This window comes from Gallus gallus, chromosome 1 (assembly GCF_016699485.2).
Source record: "Gallus gallus isolate bGalGal1 chromosome 1, bGalGal1.mat.broiler.GRCg7b, whole genome shotgun sequence".
In the NCBI taxonomy this organism is placed as follows: Eukaryota; Metazoa; Chordata; class Aves; order Galliformes; family Phasianidae; genus Gallus; species Gallus gallus.
In genome coordinates this window covers 14,103,106-14,124,525 of record NC_052532.1, presented here as the reverse complement: position 1 = coordinate 14,124,525, position 21,420 = coordinate 14,103,106, and the positions used below count along the sequence as shown (strand labels likewise).

At 42.3% G+C, this 21,420-nt stretch overlaps 1 protein-coding gene across 6 annotated transcripts in view; it reads left to right on the top strand.

Moving 5' to 3' along the window:
- Window positions 1–21,420, top strand: part of SRPK2 (SRSF protein kinase 2) — a 137,880-nt gene that overhangs the window by 29,534 nt on the left and 86,926 nt on the right. For 2 of the 6 annotated variants that reach the window (XM_025153608.3, XM_040656738.2), the window contains exon 1: window positions 18,192–18,438. The exons of 3 other annotated variants lie outside the window; for them this stretch is intronic. In XM_025153608.3, coding sequence (XP_025009376.1) covers window positions 18,401–18,438 — 38 coding nt within the window. In that variant the 5' untranslated portion in view covers window positions 18,192–18,400. Of the gene's footprint in view, window positions 1–18,191; window positions 18,439–21,420 lie in introns of those variants that run through there. One more of the 6 variants, XM_046902021.1, reaches the window with a different exon arrangement.

Below are 21,420 nucleotides of genomic sequence, written 5' to 3'. Positions count from 1 at the left end.
GCGTGAGGAGAGGCCTTAAGATGCAACGCTGCCCAGCTGCAGAAACCTCGCCTGTCTTTCAAACAAAAGAATTGATAAGGGGAACCTTCCTGGCAGAGGCAAAGGCACGCTCTGCCTGAGTTTCTTGCGTGCTGAAACTCTGTGAGTAGGGCCAAACGTCATGGTTAATACCCACATCGTTAAATTTTGAAGTATGTTGTACTTCCTATATATTTATGACCCTGCAATAATGACCAAGGATTCCATGTGTGTGTGGGCACGCTGCCATTCCAGGTACTTTTTTGGAATGCTGATATCCCCATCTGTGTTACTTCTCAAAACTGGGAATCTGATAATGAGAATGAATGAAGGAAATAGTGCTGAAATATTCTGTTTTTGTTGTTTTTTCTTCTTTCTGCTTAGATTTTTTAAAAATATTTTTTCTCTGCTGACATTTGTGTATTCTTATTTCAATATTATTTTTGTCTGACTTCTATAACTGCATTTATAACACTACTACTTCTGTTACCTGCCTGATTTGTTGTGCCTTTTCTTTCAACTTTGTTATATCCAAGTTATTTTCTTTTTCAAGGAGGAATTAATGTTAATATTTATGCCCCATCCCTGGAGATGCTCAAGGCTGGGTTGGATGGGACCCTGGGCAGCCTGAACTGGGGAGTGCAACCAGCCCACAGCAGGGTTTGGGGCTGGTGGACTTTAGGGTCCCCTCTGACCCAAGCTCTTCTGCAATTCATTCTGTGTGATTGATTACTTGCCTCTATATAGGAGAATTTATGTGTTAGCGTAGTAATATTAGTACAGCTCCGTGTTAGTTTATCACATGTGGATTGCAATGAATAACAGCAATTTTTAAAAGGTTGTTGAACACCTGAATGAATCCACTGTAAAAACAACAAGCCAAAAAAAAAAAAAAAAAAAAAACCCCAAAAACAAAAAACAACAACTTGAAAACAACAACAACAAATCCAAATCCATGACCTTCTGTTTCTACATAGGCACTACTTTTGGAGCAACCTCCTATTTATTTCAATGGGAAAACTACAACAGCTATAAAGAGTATGATAACAGTATTTGATAGAGCAAATTCAGTATTTTTGAACACAGTCACTGCTATTATTAGCCCTTTGTTTTTGTCAGTGATGAAGAAGAGCCCGTATGTCATGCTTGTAGCAATTTGCACCTGTGGAGGTAACCCACTGTTGCTGTCACCACTGCTGAAATGTAGCACGCACCATATCGCTGTGCTCACGTACGCTGTTCTGTCTCCATAAACATTCAGGAAGTGTCAATGTCAGCAGCTGCCATCTGTCACACAGCAGCAACATGTAAAGGAATATTGGTGGGATGGCAGTAGAGTCTGAATCTTCCCACCAATAATTGCCTCTGACTTCAGGATCCAACATAATAGAATAGGAGGCATTACTTTTGGATCAGGCCTTGTACTTTACGTGTTCATACACTCAAGATGAAAGATAGGGTGACATTAAGTGATATTTTCATACATTAAATCATTACAGGCATTGATGCTTAAATAGGTAAAGATTGAATGTATTGATACAGCTGCTGGTGCCTGTGTGGTAAAGATGGGATTCACTTGTCCTCATGTGGATGTCTACAGTGTCAGCACCTGCATGTGATACCCAGACTTATTAGAGGAGAGAAGCTGGCACTTGGTGTTGTTTATTCAGTTACATTAACTAGCTGGATGGGACAAATTCTGTCCTAACTTCCCATTTCCCTCTGTGGCAAAAGGAGCCTGTGCTAACTCAGGTTGAAAGTAAAAGGCAGAATTCGTTTCACCTGGTGTAAGCTGTCTAAAAGTGATCTGAAGTTGTCATCGTGCTTCTTCAGACAGTGGAACAAGTTACCATAGGAAGATGATTCCTTCTGTCCTTAAGAATAATTCTTTTATCTTCAGTAATCTCCGTACTGCTTTGTGGACTTATGTACTGCAGATGTGCTAGTGGCTGCAGTTAGAATCATAGAATATCCCAAGTTGGAAGGGACCTACAAGGATCATCAAGTCCAGCCCCTGACTCCACAAAGGACCGTGCAAATGCTCCTTCAACTGCGAGAGCTCAGGGCTGTGCCCACTGTCCTGGGCAGGCTGTTCCGTGCCCACCACCATCTGGTGCAGACCCTTTCCCTAACCCCTTTTCCTGCCCCTCCCCTGACACAGCTCCATGCTGTTCCCTCGGGCCCTGTCGCTGTCACAGGGAGCAGAGCTCAGCAGTGCCCCTCCATTCCCTGTGAGGAGCTGCAGCCACCATGAGGCCTCCCTTCAGCTCCTATGCTCTGGGCTGAGCAAACCCAGGGACCTCAGCCACTCCTCATGCACCTTACCCTCAGACTTGGGTACAGTTAGCCCTTTGGGCTGCCAGGGCGCACTGCTGACTCAGATTCAATTTGCTGCCAACCAGAATGCCCAGATCCATTCTTGTGGGGCTGCTCTTCAGCCCCTCACCCCCCAGTCTGTACACAGAGCCATGGCTGCCCTATCCCACAGGCCGAACCCAGCACTTGTTCTGCTTTGTGCAGATGTTGACCACCCTCAGATTTGTCAAGACCTTGGTGCAAGGCCTCTCTACCCTCAAGGGGTTCAACACTCTTCCTAGCTTAGCATTATCCACAAATTTACTTAATATAACTTCCAGATTGTTATTGGAATCAATGGTGAAAACATTAAAGAGAATTGGCCCTGAAACGGAGCCCCATTGAATCCCTCTGGTGACAAGCAGGGCAACTCTCAGGCCATAGCCTCCCCTCACCCAACACAGCCATGTTTTTGTCATCATGGGACATTCTTAGGGTTACACTGCTATGGCTTTCTGATGTCACAAGCCACCTCCCTGGTGACCGCTGTAAGTACTGGGACCCTGACAACAGAACACCAATTGCTAACCAACTTCTATCTGGGAAGCAAATGTGTAAGACAAGAAGCTCCTTAGATATACCCTTTCCTCTCATTGTGGGACTTTTGTGGAGGAGGATCCATCCTTCTCCACCGAAGAAGCTTTGGCTTGTAGAGAGCAGCAGCAAACCTGAGCCAACGAGCATAGACCCACCATAGAGCAACTTTGAGCCCATGGAGGTGGGCATACCTCCAGAGGACAAACCAATGGAGGTGGATCCATCTTCATCAGGGCCAGACAAGCACTATAATATCATGCTTGTCCAGAGACGTAGCTACATCTGTTGGTGGTGCACCAGGGGCTCTCAGTTTCCATCTCGGTGTTGAAGTGTCACCATCCACCAGAGAGCCCTTGGGCCAGCTGCTGCTCTCTATGACCCCTTCTTCTCTATCCCCCATTCTCATCCTTCTCCAAGATCTCTCACCTCTTCTTTCCTGAGCTCTGAGAAAAAGGGAAGGACTAGGCCAGGCCTAGTGTCCTCTGTGCTTTTCCACGGGGATAATGGGAGGAGTCCAGTGGGCAGCCCTGAACTCCCTGCGACCTCCAGGTGAGGCCTCAAGAAGAGGGCAAGACTGGGACTGGAGACCTCTGAACTTCTGTATCAGGACAGCAGGAGTCCAGCAGATGGCCCTGAGCTCCCTGCAGCTTTCAGGCAAGTCTTGAGGAAGAGGGCAGGACTGGAACTGGTGTTCTCTAAGCTGCTGTGGTGGGACAGTAGTAGTCTAGTGGATGGCCTTGAGGTGAGTCCTGGAGAAGAGGGTGGGACTGGGACAGATGTCCTCTGAGATGCTGTGCTGGGACAATGGGAACAGTCCAGTGGACAGCCCTAATCTCTCTGCGGCCTCCAGGCAGCTCTCTGGGCCTCCTGGGTCCCCTCTGCTCTCCCCAGAGGGAACAACTCTGGCCCACAGGGTGAGGGCCTACGTCAGGTCTCAGCTCTGGGGAGGGGTCCAGGCACACAGCAGCCCAGGGCAGGCTGCGGGGCTGGCCTTGGCTTGGTGCTGGGCACAGAGGGCCACAGAAGTACCCCCTCCTCTCGCTACAGGGTGGCACCAGGGGAAGGGAAAGGCCTCAGCAGCTCCCAGCACCCAGCGGTCAGCACACAGGTGGCAGTTAGTGCTGGAGGGTGTCTCGCTTCGATTGTCAGAGCAAGAGGGAAGATTCTTTGGTATGCCCAGAATGAGACTGAGACACAAGTAAGGTCAAACGTTGTCCGAGCAGTTTGTTATTGATTAAAGTGATGGGGAAGGGAAGGGCTAGTGATTATCATGAATTAGGGTGATGGGGAAGGGAAGGCAGGTGATAGGAATGGTAGGAAAAGAGCAAGAATTACGTAAAATATGCATAATGATCAGCTACAGCCAGTTGCAGGCTATATGCTGGTTCTTTGTAGACTTATTGCTCTATTAGTAGAGCAAATTTAAGTGCAACTCTGGTATGGTCAGATATGTGCAGTACAAGCAATTTAAGATATTACTGTCTGAGCTATCTCTCTTGGTATAACAGAACAGTCAAGTTTGGACCCGTGTACCTTGGGGTCAGCTGCCTTTCTGAGTACCTCGCTCAGTGATCAGGCAGAATGTTCTTTTATTCTCTGGAGGTCAGTAACTCCTGACAGAGAGCACAGTGGATGGCTGGGTTCGTTAGCTTTTGAAACTGTTCCAGCTTGGTTTCTGAAAGGACATTTGGATATAGTGAAGTGTAACACAAAGTAATTTATTCTGCACTTTCTTACATATTACTTCTGGATCTAGCCTGCCTCTTCTCTATCCAGTAATCTTATTTAGGAAAGGAACAAATTAAGGATGGGATTTCTTGGGGAATAAAGTAAGTCTGAATATTTTATCTCTTTCCGCCACCTTTCCTGTTTATATTTCAAAGTGAAAATAAAGCAGGGCACTGTTAAATCTTGTTGCCTTTTTGTTCTTGTTGGAGAAGGGGTTTAGTGACTTATGTCAGTTGGGAGTTTTTCCAACTTTAGCATAGCAATTGGGGGTGTTGCGTGTTTAATTCCTCTCCTTCCCCTCTCCTTCCCTCCCCCCCTACCCCCCCAAAAAAATCCCAACCCAACAAACAATACAAAAGTCTGAAGAAAACTCTGTTTTTGAGTTCACATTATGTTTTTTTGTGTTTGTGATGTTATTCTACTGCCTTAATCAATTTCTTTTTTAAATAAACCAAAGCTTAAATTTCTAATGTAAAAAAGCAGATGCAGCAGGTTCTCTAAATGTGCTTTGGGTTCTCAAAATAGGTACGAACTGTATTCAAGATACCGTACTGCTCAGTATGCACGTAACTCCACAACAAGGTTTTAAATATAAGATGCTGTGTACACCTCCTGGGCCTACTGCAGCCCCAGCTGCTGCGGTCCTTGCCTGGTTGCGGTTGGAGCAGCAGTGCTGGGGAGTAGCTGTGAGCTTATTGTCACAGCCCTGTTTTGAGAGGAAAGAAAGCAGGTTGTATTTTTCATTGCGTATTCTAGTGTGTCGTGTCGATGCTACATAGAAGAGCACGTGCCAGTCTTCCTTAAAATGTTGAAAGCGCTCTTGCATGCCTTCTCTTAAGCAGCCACACGTTGGCTCTATTAAGATGAGCACATTTGCTGCATTCACTGTCTTCCCTTGCAAGATATAGTCCTTTTTTTTTTTTTAGTTTGCTTTTCTTCCCACACTCTTCTGAGTGCTCTCATCCTTCTTTGCCCACTGTTTTCAGCTATTTTTGCCTTGGCAAAGTACCTTTTCACTGTCTCAATGTTCTTCTCTCGTCCTCCCAGAATTTTTTGCTGTTTTTCTCCTGTTACAATTTTTTCTCTGCACTGAATGAATTCTGATGATTTTATTTTGGTCCATGTTTCCCACCAGTACTTCTTTATCTCTTTTCCTTAATCTAGCCCTTAGTTAATATTTGAAGGTAAATTGTTGATTCTCGTGGCTTAACAAAACAACGGTGTTTGAAATAAGTTTGTAAGGATTGGTTCTTCTGATAATGCTCATTACTTCTTTTTTTTCCCTGTTTTCATGCATATAAAAAAGATCTCATTATGGGTTTAAACGCCAGGAGCAAATTATGATTATATACATCTATATTCATAGTATCATACAAAGGGGGTGAAGTAGTAGTTGTGTGTCAAAACGCATATAATCTCTGAAGCATATTTCCTTCACTGTGAGAAGAGCCAGGATGCTCATCAGTTGGCTTTGTTGGGGATAGACTCACCAGTCCTGTTGGAACTTGAATTATCTGATTTTCAAGCGTGTATCCTCTATGACTGTAAACTTGGATACATCGGAGAATGGTAAATAGGATAGTGAAACTGATAGAGAATTCAGGTGCTTTAACTTCCAGTGCTCTTTCATGAGGTCTTTAAATTTAACTTCTTTTTAATTTTTTTCCTACCTCTGTATTTCTGGGAAGGGAAATGCTGCTGTAAGTAGAGTATCAAGGGGGGATTTTTTTCTGAGAGCCTTCAGTGATTACCTGCAAGTCTGCTTTTCCTTCCTGCTTGGTTTTCATTTCTTTAGGACTCTCTATGTTGGTCTAGGTTTTTTTTGTGAAAGTCATAGTTGACTGTGATGGCACTGTGTTCAGCATTGTATGCTGCTTGAAGTGTTGCCCCACCAGCTGCCAAAATTAGGACTGTGTTGTTAAAAATCGTGATTTACAGAGGCTTCTTGCCAGTAGTGAAAGGAAGGCATTTTGCTCTGTTTATCACTGTGGAGGAGGACAGAAATGTGTAGGAGTTCTTACTTTGTGGCTTGGAGAAGGGGAGGCTGAGGCTGTATGGACGTGCATGAGGGACAGTAGTTGGTAGCTGTATGCTAGTTGTATGCTTTCAGAGGCATCACTCAACAAAAATTAGTTTGTGCCGTGTGGAAGGAGGATGATGAAGGATGGTATGATTAGCTACTGAGTGGTGTCACCACGCAGTTGCAGAGTGGATGGCAATGCTTTACCACCTACGTGAGTCCTCAGTGCCAAAATATTTGCAGCCAGCTTCTAGGCAAGACAGGTATCCCATGAAATTGCTTAATAAGTGATAGGGAAGTCAGATGGAGAAGGGCAGAGGGTGTTGGAAGAAAAAAGGCAGAGCTGGCTTGCAGAGCGCACTCTGAATTTTTCATCAGTAGCATCTGATTATGATATAATATAGATGAGGCATGGAAAAAAAAACCAAAACATTGGAGATGTAAATCACCTTACTGATGATAGGATGAGATCTCATGTCGAGACAGCCCTCTGCTTTCTATAAATTCCTTTATTGTTGTTACTTTGAACTCCCTTCTTTCCTATATAAATATTTTGTGTCTAGCTCCCAGAAGACTTTCACAGCACTTCCTTAATTGAGAGCACCCCATCTTTTTTCATTCCATTTTTGATTATAGCATATATATATATATATAGGATATATATATCCTATATATGCAACGATAGATAATCAATGCATATGTGTGTTATAACTACATTGAGATTTTAGGAAGCCTTCTGACAGTTATTTATGTTCCTTGCAGTAAAGAAAGTGTAAATTGAGAAACGTTTTGGCTGAAGACTAAATTAACAGAGTTACAGTGTTTAACATTTGTATCACTTTAAATAAATACCATCCTGTGTTACTACTCTGACCATTCAGAGTGTAAGGAGAAAAAAGAGATGAACTTTCCAGTGTCATTTCATGCAGCTGTATAAAACCAGGGCATCGGCAATTGGTGATTGGGAATGGTACATGTGGGAAGTGCACTTGCAATATAATTAGAAAGTCAATTAATATGTATCTTAAAATAAATAGATCTACTCAGTTTACTAGAGTTGTATTTTAAATCAATGAAGATGTTATATGGTTGGAGAGCCACCCTTGTGCTCAGAGATGGTCGTTCAGGCTTTGCTACTAGTTGTCTGTTACCATAGACTGATGCATTTTGCTGGTTTCATGGTGATGGTCGCAGGCTGCTCACTGTTGATCTGATAGGTCCCGGTGGAGAATTTCAGTGCCCTTGAAGAGTTTGTATTGGCCATCAGTTTATTTTTCCATGAGAAATTAGCTGGAAAGCATGTGCTGAAGGATGCCAGACTCTTCAGGTATGGAATGTTGAGGCTTGTTGTAATATTGCAAAGGCTGCTCTGAGGCAAAGCCTTCAGTGTCAGTGTTTCCCAGAATTTAGTCTACACAGCTGATGTGGACACAGACTAGCCTATTATACAGTAATCACACAGTGTTTCAGCCAAGGAACTGTAAGAAAACCCCTGAGTATTTGGGTGTTGCTCAATGTGTGGGGCACGGCTCAGTGCCTTGCTTTTGGCTGCTACTACCCACGGCTGCTCTGGACGCCTCTCTTCTCATCTTTCACATCTGCTTCTCCAGTTTTCCCTTGCTTTGTCCCACTTATGCAGCAAGGGGCATACTTAACCGGTGTGTTTGACAGAGCATCTTCCTGCTGAGCTGCGTTTCAGGCAGAACCAACAGTACAGCCCCACGTCCCACTGAGACAAGGTGGCTGCAGGCAAGGAGAGGGCTTGGCTTATGTTGTGCTCCGTGTGACACATACTTCATGATGGAACTTTTTCTCAGGTTTGATTGTCCTATTATATCAAGCCCAGAAAAAGCCAAGCAGGTCCTGTCTTGTTTCCTTCAGGAACAGAGCTGAGAACATCCTCTTTACCACAGACTGTAACAATCCAGTAAAGCTATTTGCTGGATAAGAAATGTGAAAATCTTGCAAGAGTATATGCAGAAAACAGTCATGTAGATACTGTGACTGTGAGCATAGTGTAAAACAGTGGCAGAACATACTAAAAACATCTAGTAAGCGTGCTGTAAAAGTATTTCCTTTTTTTTTTTTTTTTTTTTTTTCAACCAGGGGATTTGTAACAAGAAGTCAAAACTTAAAGGTGTTTAGAACACCAAATAATACCAATAATTTAGGCAAAGGAGAAATTTTAACCCAGAGTTTTAAGATGATAGCGTGTATCTAATAATTGTGGTCCAATGTAGTCCTTTTGGGGAGGTAGTGCAGCTTCATCTCCTGTATCTGCAGGTCTGGGTCGGCCTGTAAGTGAGGTTTTCTCAGCCCCTCAGTTAGTCCTTAGAAGAGAACGCGTGCTTTGACTCAGTCTGGATGAACAGAAAACTGTTTTGTTTGAGATTAGAATTTGGCTTGTTTTTCTACAACATGGGAGCAATTTAACTTTTGAAGAAGAATGCTAACACAGTAATGACTGTGCACTGGATCACAGAAGTGGTAGGTTAGAAATAGTTCAGGCTAGAAATCAGAGATTATCCATTTAAGTGGTAAAGACATTGAAGCGATCCAGTTTGAGTGTGACATTATCACGTCGGATGTGGCACTTCTTTCAGCTTTGTCAGAAAAGCAGACCCTGCACACTCAGTGAGCCGTCTCCCTCCCTTTAGCCAGCATCTGGAAAACGCTGCTGGCTGTTTGCTGTGGTAGCTGCAAGACTGATAACTTCTTAAATCACTCCCTAGCTTCGTTATTTAAAGCTGTTCCTGTATGATGCTTCAATGACAGTAAGAAGGAGCAACCAGCAGCTGATGTTAAAGGACAGGAGGAGATGTTTTTAAGATATTAAGTGAATGCCTTGCTGTGTTATTTAGTTATTTTTATGTTTTGCCCAGAATAGGTATCCTGCAGAAATAAACTTTCCCTCTCAGCACCTCTGAAATATGTTCTTAACTCCGTCCCCTCCAAACATAACCTTTCTCATAACACGGAAGGATAAATGCATGCAGATAGTTAGAAAACGAGCACAGTGATATTTGGGGTTAATAATGTTTTCCTTGGTTTGCTTTACTGGTATTTAATCTGACAAGCAGTTATGCAAAAAAGATGCTTGAATGTTGTGGTTTTTCCTTTGAAGAGTAGCTTCCTGTCCAACCACAGGTTTTCAAGCGAACACTGGGCAGAGTAGATACTGGCTCTTTGTTTTTAATTCCTCCTTATCCGCACTTAAAGATTTCTAAGCACCAGGGGAGGGGGAACTGGGGCACAAAGGGGCGGGAAGAGGGAGAGAACAGCAGCAGTTTGTGCTGGAGTGCAGCTGGGGCTGCCAGCATCGTCAGCCCGACGAGAACTGGGAGAATGAGCAGTTCCTCTTAATGCCATCTTTGTTTTTCCCAAAGCGTTTTAATGAGCAAATACTACAGCCTGGCAAAAGATCAAATGCCAGGTTGTGTCAACAAGACTTAGCTAAAGTTGCGTGGATGACTTAAAAATAATATTCAAATGCATAGTTTCACTCCACTGTTGTGCTTCTCCCCTGACTTGATAGCGGGTCATTTTTAGGCTAACTTCATTGTATCCTTAATGCATTTCTAATGCCTAATGCTTTCTCAGCTTTATCTTCAACCTTCAAAAAGTTCCATATACAAACATAAAAAATAAATTCAAGAATTTGACAGTGTTAAATTATTCAGAGGTATTAAGCATGAGGCTCGGGCTGTATATTTATTTGGGAACAGAATATTTCAACAGAATATTTCAATATTTCAAGGTAAAAGGCACATTCATCTCTGTATTTTATATGCTTTTCCCCTTTTTGAAGAGGCTTGGATGGTTCTGACGCTTTTGGTTTCCACCCTTATCTCCGTACAAGCAAGGCAGAAGCGACCACTGAAGACCTGTGCTGTCTTCTGATCATCTTTGGCTTCCCTTGGTGTTAATGGGGACAAAGCTGAACTCCTGGCAGCGTGCTGACACGAGGTGTCTGTCTGTAGGAGTTAGCCCTGATTTGTCACTGGCTGCAGGCAGGTGGTAGCAGCTGTTCTGAAAGAAGGCAGCTGTTCTTCAGAATTTTTTGTACAAGTACTATTTTTTCAATCTCGACTGAGGCTCAGGGAACACTCAATTTGAAAGGATACCAGTGATATTACTGTGGTTTCTTAAGAACGAAGAAAGGAAGAAAGACATGGCATTGTTAACATGAAGTAGGAAGAATGTACCCGTGACTCCTGAGTAAATGAATCTTTCTCCTGATGTAAGGGAAGGTGAAAGACTTGTCACATTTTTATCCTAACTTGTATATATGTGTACATAGAGGAGGGGGCCTGTGTTGTTAAAAACAAACTTATATGTTTACATTCTGAGCAGTAACTGCAACAGGACTGGTGCAGAAGTGTGCAGAACACAGCAACTCTGGCTTCTTGATACGCCTCATTAGAAAAGGAGGAAGTTAGCTTTATCAATTCTAAGTGAACAGTTTTTAAATCGGTGATTTTATCTCTTGAATATGCATAACCTTAAACGTTCTGCTGTAATTTCTTCATGCCGTGAGCGTGGGTAGGGTACTGAATAGGAATAAAACTGAAAATATTAGTGTAATCTCCGAACAGGAGATTGCAAACAGCAGGTTTCTATCGCTCGTCCCTTATTTAGGAAGTCACTGTCTGGTGTATCAGTATTACTGCAAACTTCTGTGTACCAGACCTGAAAAAGTCTATATAGCTACCATGTTATTTTCCAGTGTTAAACTGATAGGAGAACTGCTATTTCTGCTGATGAAAGAAGGCAACATTTGAGCTTTTTTGGGATGCCTGGGCAACCTCTGTATTCCTTTCAGCGTGTATCTTCTAGATATCTTGGAAGCCAAAATATCTGTGAATGTGCATGAACCTGATGACCCACATGATACTTTATGACATGATTGCTGTGGCTATGCAAATCAGGAACCTCTTCTGCAGAAGGAACACAGAGAATTGTCTGCTGCAGAGGACTCTTCTGTTCCGCTCGTAAGATCAGAAAATACCAAGCAAAAAATCACTGAAGACTGCATGGATTTCACACCTTTAAGAAAGTAACAAACAAATTTGGTGTTTGCTTCTCAGAGTCTGCTGGATGACACTGTTGGCACCTGGCTTCAGTCCCATTGTACTCACTGCCACTTCTGACTGGTTTTTACATTCCAAAGGTTGCTTAGGAATTTCAGTTACGGTCTTGAAATTCCATGTGAAGTAATCTTCCCAGTGTTTGTAAAGACACAAGAAGGAAAGATGGCTGCTTTATACTTGTCATAGCAGTATGAAAGCATGGAGGCCATCCCTCTAATTCTTGCTGGCCGTGTCACGCTGTTGGAAGAGCAGAAGTCTCATCACAGAGCAGCGCCACCAGAGGTCTGATGTCTATTTGTGATCTGCTGCTGGACTTCACCTGAGCATCACCAGCACTGCACTGGGACACATGCACGATTTTGTTCCTCATTTTGAAAGCTTAGCAACACCCGGAAGAAGGATTTGTTCGTGGGTCATTATAATTGTTCTTCTGCACTACTCCATTTTCTAGTTCATCACTCATTGGTCAAATGTAGGCTTGATCTGAGGTTGTGCTGTCTTCCAAAGAAGCTCCTGGTATTCAAGCAGTTCACTATATAGAACTGTATCTTATTCTGAAAGTACCTTATCTTAGCGAGGTCAAGGAGCAAATCTCTCAAGCTGTGTTTAGACCTGTGCTTTGTCCTGCTAACTGGTGTCTCAGCAGGACAATTCTAGTTTATCACCACTGTGTGAACTGTTTAATGCATCACTTGTACGATAGCCACAGCTCAAAACAGGGATATGCCTGCATAAAATCAGGTTAGTAACATTAAAGTTCCTAATGCATTTCATTGGCTTCAAGATTGAAAATTTACTTAGAGTGTGTTGTCTGATTTGTTTTGCATAATATTTTCAGGTCTGTTCTTATGGGATGGGAAGTGGGATTGTTTACTTTAGCACTAACATTGGAAAGACAGTCAAATTACAGAAGGATGAGAGTTTTCATATGCAAAATGTAGGATTCAAGCTGCTGTACTTCTAACATGACTGAAAGAAGCAAAAGACAGCAGAGAATAGATGAGGACACAGATATTGGTGGTGAATGAGATATTTAAAGATACCTTGGAAGGAAAGCTAAAAGCATCTTCAGCTCGTGTCCTATTGTACGTGCTGTGCAGAAATGGAAAGAAAAGCATTGAAGTTGTTATTTTTTGATTAGAGTAGATTAACAGAATGTGACTGAGTCTACTTATTAATTAACAGCTGGGTATATTTTTATTGCTTACTTTGTTTTCTCCTCCACGCATGTTATAGAAATAAGTAGCTTCATTTCTTTAGCTTGTTGGGAAGATTTCTTCCATGATTCTTTCTGACATTGTTCCAGATTCCTTGGGCAAACTTTGTTTAGGTTTCTCTCTTCGTTCTTGCAGCCTTTGGTTTGATGCTTTCCTAGAAATCCCTCTTGAGTTTAAAAACTCTGGCAGCACTTCTTTGTAGAGTCTACCCCTCCAAGCTTCTGGTCTTCTCTTTTTTGACAGAGAGCTGACTGCTCACAAAAAGGAAATCCCTTCCCATTTTGGCATTAGCTGATGCTTTTCGCTGGTCTAATGCATGACCTACACCTGAGCATCTCGGAGGAGGTAAAAAAAGGTTGTACATAGCTTTGCTTTGGTTAATAAATATGAAAAGTAAATAAAAGGAGATGATTATGAAACCATTTGAGGCAGAGCCTTTTTGTTTTCATTCAATCGAAGTTTGAATAGTATGGCTTTAGAGACTTAGTATATCTGCTTTGCTCAGGTTTTGGATGTGAGCCAGTTGTCTGACACCTGATCTCTACACAATGTAAGGTTACTCAGAGTGAGCTGATAAAGTGTGTGGAGCAACCGAGGAGTTAGCTGCAGTGCTGCTGGTTTCCCTACCTGAACTGTTATATTGTGGCTTCATTCTATTATCTGCTGCTTTTGGATTTGCTGGCACTAATTTTCATTAACTTTTCTTTTTCTATTCTTCTTCTTTTTTTTTTTTTTTTTTTTAAGCCACACTATTATGGTCTGTTCTTCTGGATGTGTTTCTACTTACAGTGCTACCTCTGAAATTAAGACAGTCCAGGGTACGTCAGTGAGAACATATGTGCTTGCTCATTAAGCAGAGGTACAGAAGAATCTTTGCAGTCTGTCTCTGCACTGATCAGTAGTTATCTAATTAACTCATAAAAAGACATTTACGGTGATGTTTTTTCAATCCATACCTGGTACTGGTCCTGAATAGCCCAGTGTTTGTCTCTGGTGCCACAGCAGATGGGATTAAACCAAAAGTTGGAGTGTTGGCTCTGCATGAAGTTGGAGAGGCTGGAGCCAAGAGCCTTGAAGGAAGAGCTGCTCAATTGGAGGACTCTTCCTCTTTCGTTTTCTTTCTTTTTTTTTTTTTAGCTTGAAATTTCCCAAATGTCACTATAATTCACATTCTTCTGGCTGTGAAGGCTGGCTGAGTAGGTGGTAGAGACCACCGTTTCAAGGATTTTTTTTACTGGGACTTGGGATACAATTTGTATGTTCTAATAAATTCTGTAAAAGAGCTCAGATTTCTGGGTATGTAATGTAGAAATAATCAAAATAAAGAAGTGATAACACTGATATTTCTGCAGCCATCTTTTTCTCATGGTTTAGAAGGCACTTTTTTGGAAATAAAACTCAGATAGATTTCCATCTGTCTTATCTTGATGCTATCATCTCCATGCTCAGCTTTGTATTTGGAGTCATAGTTGTGTTGTCAGCATCACCTCAGGGGTGTGGTGCGCTTGTGCAAAGATACAGATTTGCTGTTAGACACGGGGGAATGGTTCCCTTGCAAAAATCTCAAATAGCAGAGACGTAAAATAGGCAAATCCCATCTCAAATTCATGAGAGAGGGGCAGAGATGGAGAAGGAAAAAGAATCACTAAATTTAAATAATGTTGTGATGGGAATGTTATTGACTGGTGAGTGGGACCCCTCATTTAATGACCCTAGAAATTATTCTTACTGTGAAGTCTCATCTGATGTAAATTCTCCTTATCGCTGTATGAAATAAATTTTAGTTACCACTGAATAGAAGTGAAATTAAAACGATGGTGCAGAAAAATGTTGTTGTGTAACTCTTAGAGCATTCAGGGACTTGAAATCTGCAGCAAAGGAGCTTGCATCTTGGATTTTTTTTTTTTTTTTTAATATCTTGTAGAGTGTTGGTAGCAATAAGACATTAATATAATAATCCATTCTATGTGAAGATTATATGGAGGATTGCTTATGTAATCAATCAGCTTATCATTTTATTCCAAGCTCTTTGAATTTTGTTTTGCCACAGAGTCCCAGTCTTTATGATATCTGTTTATATCATTGATTTTAATTTTTACGAGGATTAAACAAATTCAAAAGCAATACAAAATCATGTTGGATTATGGAGGTGTGTTCTTAGTCTGAGATCAGTGGTAGGGGAAGTGAGCTTCAGCTCACGCCTCTGTGTCGTCAGCTTTATCTCTGTCCAGAAAGGCATTAAGAAGCTGATGGAGCTTCCCTCAAAGTACTGAGCTCTCAACTGTTCCATTCATACTGGGAAATAAGAAAGTACGACATAGCAACGCCGTGAGATTTCTCCAACAAAGCTGTCTGAAACTTTCATCTTCTTCTCACAGAAGTAGCTATTAGCTTTAAGAGCTGACAACACCGGTCTGTTACAAAATGTGTAATGAGGCATCCAGTTCTCTTTGAATGATACTGGATCAGAACAGAAGGAGAGTCGGTTGGGAATGGTGACTATGCTGGTCCTTAAGAGAAGAGGCCACGTGAAGCTGAAGTTAGCAGCTGTGTGGATCAGGTCATAGTGAAATGCAGTGCAGATCTGCAAACCTTGATATGCCCAGTGTTGAAGGGAAGCAAAATTCACACTCTGAATGCAGGTGGGCTCTCACTGTGCGCTTGGCTGTGTTCAGGAATAAGGATTCCTGGCCTGGGGGATGCTCAGAGTAGAGGAGACGTGTAGGAGGGAGGGCCTCCTGCCTTTTGTGGAGCAGGTATGAGTCACTGCATATATGTGTTTTATAGCAGCACACGTTAGAAATGCCTTTCAGTAGTTTTGGCAGATACTTGAGAACTCACAGACATTCTCCTTCAGTCACAAAGGTCGTGGTGCTGTGCTGGGGCTGGGGCTGGCCCCAGGTCTGGCAGGTGGCACAGTGAGTTCTGCACCACGGCTGCCACAAGAATGCCACGTGCATATATGGTCACAGTGGGGTGCTGTGGGAAAATACGGTGGTGTAGACTTTATTTTAACCTGGGTAATACAAAATAGACTATATTTAGAGACTTCTCAGAGCCATTTTTTGCCTCAACTATCTATACAGCTTTAATCTTAAAGGCAGTCTCTCAATATTCAGGCTGAAACTCAGTGGAGTAACTGTTCGTTTACACTGCACTTTGTATTGTAGTGCATGTAAATATTTTTCAGTGAATTTGAGCCCTGTAATAAATGTTTTTGATTGACCCTACCACAACTGTGTGATCTATTTCATCTTTTGCACTGCAGTTTAAACACAAAGATGCTGGAAAACGTCCTGTTACAGTAACCCTACGATAACGGAGTCTTCCTTCCTTCATTTCTTTAGAACAACCTTTAAAATAATTATCAGAGTATCCAGTGCATTGTATAATGTGTATGGTGAATAGCAGTGGCAAAAGTTGTACTAAAAATCTGTTTTAAAATATCGGTATAATTGTATAGCTGAAAATTAGGAGGTGTTAAAGATTTCTGTGGAGTCTTTATTCAGTACAACGTAGTTCTTAGTGATTTGTTAGAATTATTGGGGTGCAGAGCAAATATGCACGTGGCCTAAATAGGAGCTACTCAGGCCTTTAGGTGCTGGGGCCTGGAGGTGGGTCTGGCCGGCTCCTGCTCCAGTGGGATGCAGAGCTGTTGGAGCAGGTCCAGAGGAGAAAGTGCTCAGAGGGCTGCAGTACCTCTCCTGTGAAGACAGGTTGAGGGAACAGGGCTTGTTCGCTCTGGAGAAGAGAAGGCTCCAGGAAGACCTCACTGTGGCCTTACAATACTTGATAGGACAAGGGAGAACAGGCTTAAGCTAAAATAGGTGAGATTTAGATTAGATGTCAAGGAGATATTTTTCACTGAGAGGGCAGAGAGGCCTTGGCACAGCTACCCATAGATCTGTGGGTGCCCCATTCCTGGAGGTGCTCAGGGCAGGGTTGGATGAGGCCCTGGGCAGCCTGAGCTGGTGGGGGGCACCCAGCCCATGGCAGGGGTCAGGAATAGGTGGGCTTTGAGGTCCTTTCCGACCCAAACCATTATATGACAAGAGAACTGAGGTCATTTGTGGTGGCCTTTCCAGTCTGTGTGTTTTGGGGAGAAGCAGTGGTGTGCACTTAGACCAGATGCTGATCGTTGCTGCCCTGCAGCCCTCCCAGCAGGGCATGTGAATGCTGACCCTACCCAGCACTACAAATTTTTTTTTTAATGTAGGTTTAAAAAAAGTATCTCCAGTTTCTCTTTTCTGTTTTCAGAGAATTCAGAGACTTTGTGTCTGTAACATTTATAAAGAAAGGAAGAAAGAAAAGCCATGTTGAAACCTTCCCATCACAGAATGGTTAATCCTAAATAATAGAAATTTACTCAACTTGTGAGCAACCGAACTTGGTCATAATGTTGCCCAGGACTTTCCCCTTTTCTCTATAGGTGATACCACTATTTCTCTATCTTCTAGGGTCTTAAAATGATGCTCACATTTGTGGCATTATTCTTTGAGGTTGTTCTGGTTGCAGACATCTTAACCATACTGCATCTCGTAATTCATTTGTCAGCTGTCTCTGTACGTTGTTTCAGGAAGATCCCATGGAAGGAGCCACAGATGGCACAGGAGTGCCTTCCCCATGGCCAGAGCTGAGCTGCTCCACGTGCTGCAGTGCTGGAGAGGCAGCGGGTGGCTCTCTTATGGCAATAGCATACACCAGGTTTTGTAGTGGATGTTTCTGCTCTTTTGTTATTAGTGCTGCAGTGGTCATTAATAGATTAAAAAAAGAACAAACAGGAAAAAAAAAAAAAAAAGGAAATTTAACTACTGCTTTGGAAAGTGATTTGAAGGAAATTTAACTCAGAGCACTAAGAAAAGAAATCTCAGTGTGTGGAGTGTTTTCCCTTTATGATTTCTACCCCGTGTGTTAAAGTACTGATTTAATACTTCATTCTTTGTGACAAAAATGATTCAAAGAGCCATATTTTTCAGGGCTTTTGAAATGGATGTTTCTGAGGGTGTCGATCAACATTTAGGCAATTAAGGGGAGAAATACTGCGTGCCATAAATCATCAGGTCCTCTTTTTCTCCCCAGAAACTGGAATTTGTGCCACAATTTGTAAGCGTTGCGATAAGAATCACATCGTGCATGTGTCAGCTCCGCCTGAAGAAAGGCAACACCCCTCTGCCTAAAGAAATGGTTCCTCCTGCTTTCATAAACAGTCATGTGCAGAGTTCGGCAGGGCCTGATGCCCCCGGAGCTCGTTCCTTCCCAGCCCGATTGAATCGGTCTTCACAGAAGTGCTGCGAATCTTGTGGCCTCGTTTGAAACAAAAGGGGTTAGGAAAAAAAGCTCCTTCGGTTATAAGACTTTGGAAAGCGAGGGCAGGCAATCTCGGCTGTGAATATTTTCTGATTTTTCCAGAAATCAAGCAGAAGATTGAGCTGCTGATGTCAGTTAACTCTGAGAAGTCGTCCTCTTCAGAAAGGTACAGCCACATCTTTTGCATGAACAATTAATGGTGTAGCATTGCAAGCAGCAGCACAGGGCTTTTTTTTTTTTTCTTTCCCTTTCCCATGTCGAGTTTGCTCGTATCGTTCCTGTATTGCATGCCGGTGACTGTGTGTTAATCGAGCCTCTGGTTTTGGTTAAGCTTTGTGCATTTTTGCAAAGATTTATTGATTGCTTTTTTTAATGAAGTCTACTCGGCTGCAGCATGCAAATGGCAATAGAGCAAGCAGGCTGCTGGTTGTGTGCTGGGGTTGCGGACCTCCTTCTTTTTCACTTCTGTGCAAACGGCGTCGCGATTTCTGAATTCATTTTAAAGGTTCAGCGTTTGTGTTGTGTTACAGGAGACCGTACTCCACTTACAAAGGGTTCTTTTGAATTCGGATTAACAGAAAATGTAACTCGATGAGGCATTTAATGTCCTGTTATGGGGAAAGGGAGTGCCCTTTGCAAAGTAGCTCAGGAATCACAAATTCCCAAATTAGTCACATTCTGTGAGATAGATGTGATCCTTGTTCAAGTCTGTGCTAGGAAATGGAGCAGTCACTGCATGCAGTAATGGTTCATGCCTGCAGGTAAGGACAAAATGACTCAGAAGTGTTTTTAAAGCAATTATTCTATCTGTCAATCAGATGATTATGATTTTAAGTAGCTGCTTCATTTTAAAGAAATATTTGGAGGCGCTGAATGCACTTTGAGTTTTCTGACACAAAATAACCTCCTTGTCATTATTTTGTTGCTTTTAAATTATCCAGTCTGTTTGTTACTGTTTCGCTTGCGACTGGATTTCAAGGTGAATTTTGATTGTGGGAATTGCTTAAACCTGGAACAGAATAATATTTTCATCAAGTTATTTACAGCAGTCATTTCGGCTGTGTGCAGAGGACCATCCAGATGCTATATTTTGCCATTTTGATATTGGGCATTGGCATTAAAAAAAAAAAAAAGGTTATTAATTTTATGTACTCGAGCTATATGGTTAGCTGAATTTATTACCTAAAGCATATTTTATTGAATGTTTCAGCATATAAAGACACGATCTTATATTGAATGCTATCTGAAGGAAGCACACTGAAAGATAAACCTTTCAAAATGAGCGAGTACTGTATGGCATGCATGATTCTAGAAGATCAAAACGAGCAGTGTGGTGTGGTTTATAAGCGTATTTCTGCTAAGGCACGTACAAGCAAGCGGAATTGCCTTTCAGTAGCTGTGGTATAACAAAATACCAGCAGTGAGAAATCCAGAAAATGGTGGGGGGAGTGGGTTGTTAAGTCACCTTTCCAAAATGGAGAGATGTAAGAAGAGCTTTGAGATGTATTTTATTTGGTTATTCAAAACGATGAGTCAGAAGAGAAAATATTAATGTTTATCTGTTTGCTTCTCTCTGACCGTGATGCCTACGGTTTTTAAATGCAAGGCTAATAAAATGGTGGTGATAACAGAGAGGATGATGGGGTGAAAGCAGTAAAGGAAACAGGTGTTAACTTGATTTTTGGAAAGGTCTTTCTGTGGAGTTGGCATTGCTGAGGGGGATTTCAGCACACAATTACACATGAATGTATTTAGAAATGGGAATTTGATGCAGCGCCCTGAAAATGATGGGTCTCATTCTGAGCAAAACGTGCTCTTAGTTGAACCGATGGCAGTCCTGGATGAATTGGTCCCTGTAAAGGATTATTGCACATAATGAGAAATGGATGCGTGTCTGAGATTAATTTAGATACCATTCATTAAAAAGTAAGATTTCATAACAGCACGATGAATAATTTTGCAATAGAGATTCAAATGTGAATGCTCTGTATACACACAGACTTCTCTCTTTTGAGGATTTAATTATGTGGTACGGTTCACCTGGAGAGGGATTTGGCACATCAGCTGCACAATTTGCGTGGTCAGTTATAAGTAATAAAAACCAATTTCATGTGTTATCTGAGATTTTTTTAGAATAACCACATTCTTTTCCTGTACCTAAAAATAGACTGAATTCTTTTTGCAAGCTGTTATGAAACAGTGCTGTCGGTCCTATGAGCTTCCAGTTCCTTTCAGGGCCCTCTCCAAAATTGCTGTTTGTTTTGAAGAAATAAATATAGTACCATTGAGTGTCTGAACTGTAAAGCTGTCCTCGGTGTAGTGAAATTGCTGCGTGTGTTCATAGCTCACATGCACAAAAAACGCTTTTGACAAACACATTGGATTCACACTTGTGTATTTTTTTATTACCAATTTTTACCCTTCCTCATTGTGGTTGGTCTGTTTAAGAAGCTCGAGTTCTCTGAAATACCAGGTGGGAGACCTGGAAGAGAGCATGGCTTGTTTCTTGTTTCCCACACCAGCAGACTGCTAGACGTGCTCGCATGGCAGGAGGGGAAGGGAGAGGAGCTGCTTTGTGCTGTACAGAAACGGGAGGAAGGAGGGAGCCCGTCGCTGGCCTTCTGGTTTGTTTGCTTTGTGTTTTTACTGCAGAGTTGAGTGTTTGTAGCTTTTCCTGCTTGCTTGGCAAGTTCAGTATGTTACCCTATCCTGGAGGGAAAAAAAAACAACAAAATGGGTAGGAGGAAGCTGGGCTCTAATGGGTGGTTTGGCTGTTACAGGAGCTCAGAGCATGAGGAGTCCTGCAGCATTCTCAGGATAGTTGCTTGTTAGGTTTTTAAGAGGCTTTTAGGAGACATTAAGAGGAAAGTGAGATGGACCAATGTGCTGAGTATCCTCTGAGATGTTAAAGACAATACAGCCCTGAAAAGCAGATGAATGCAGATCAGAGATGTTTTTCTTAATGAGATTCCTCCTCCCTTTCCCCCCACATACTCCTAGAGAAACTTGGACTTGGGGGTGGCGTAGCACAGGGGGTTAAGGTAGCTGTATCTTGGTATTCTGTGGAGTATTGCATCGGGCAGATAGAATGAGCCAGCTCGTTTAATCCTAACACTGTGAGCAGTGAGCGCTGTGCACACCTGGCAGC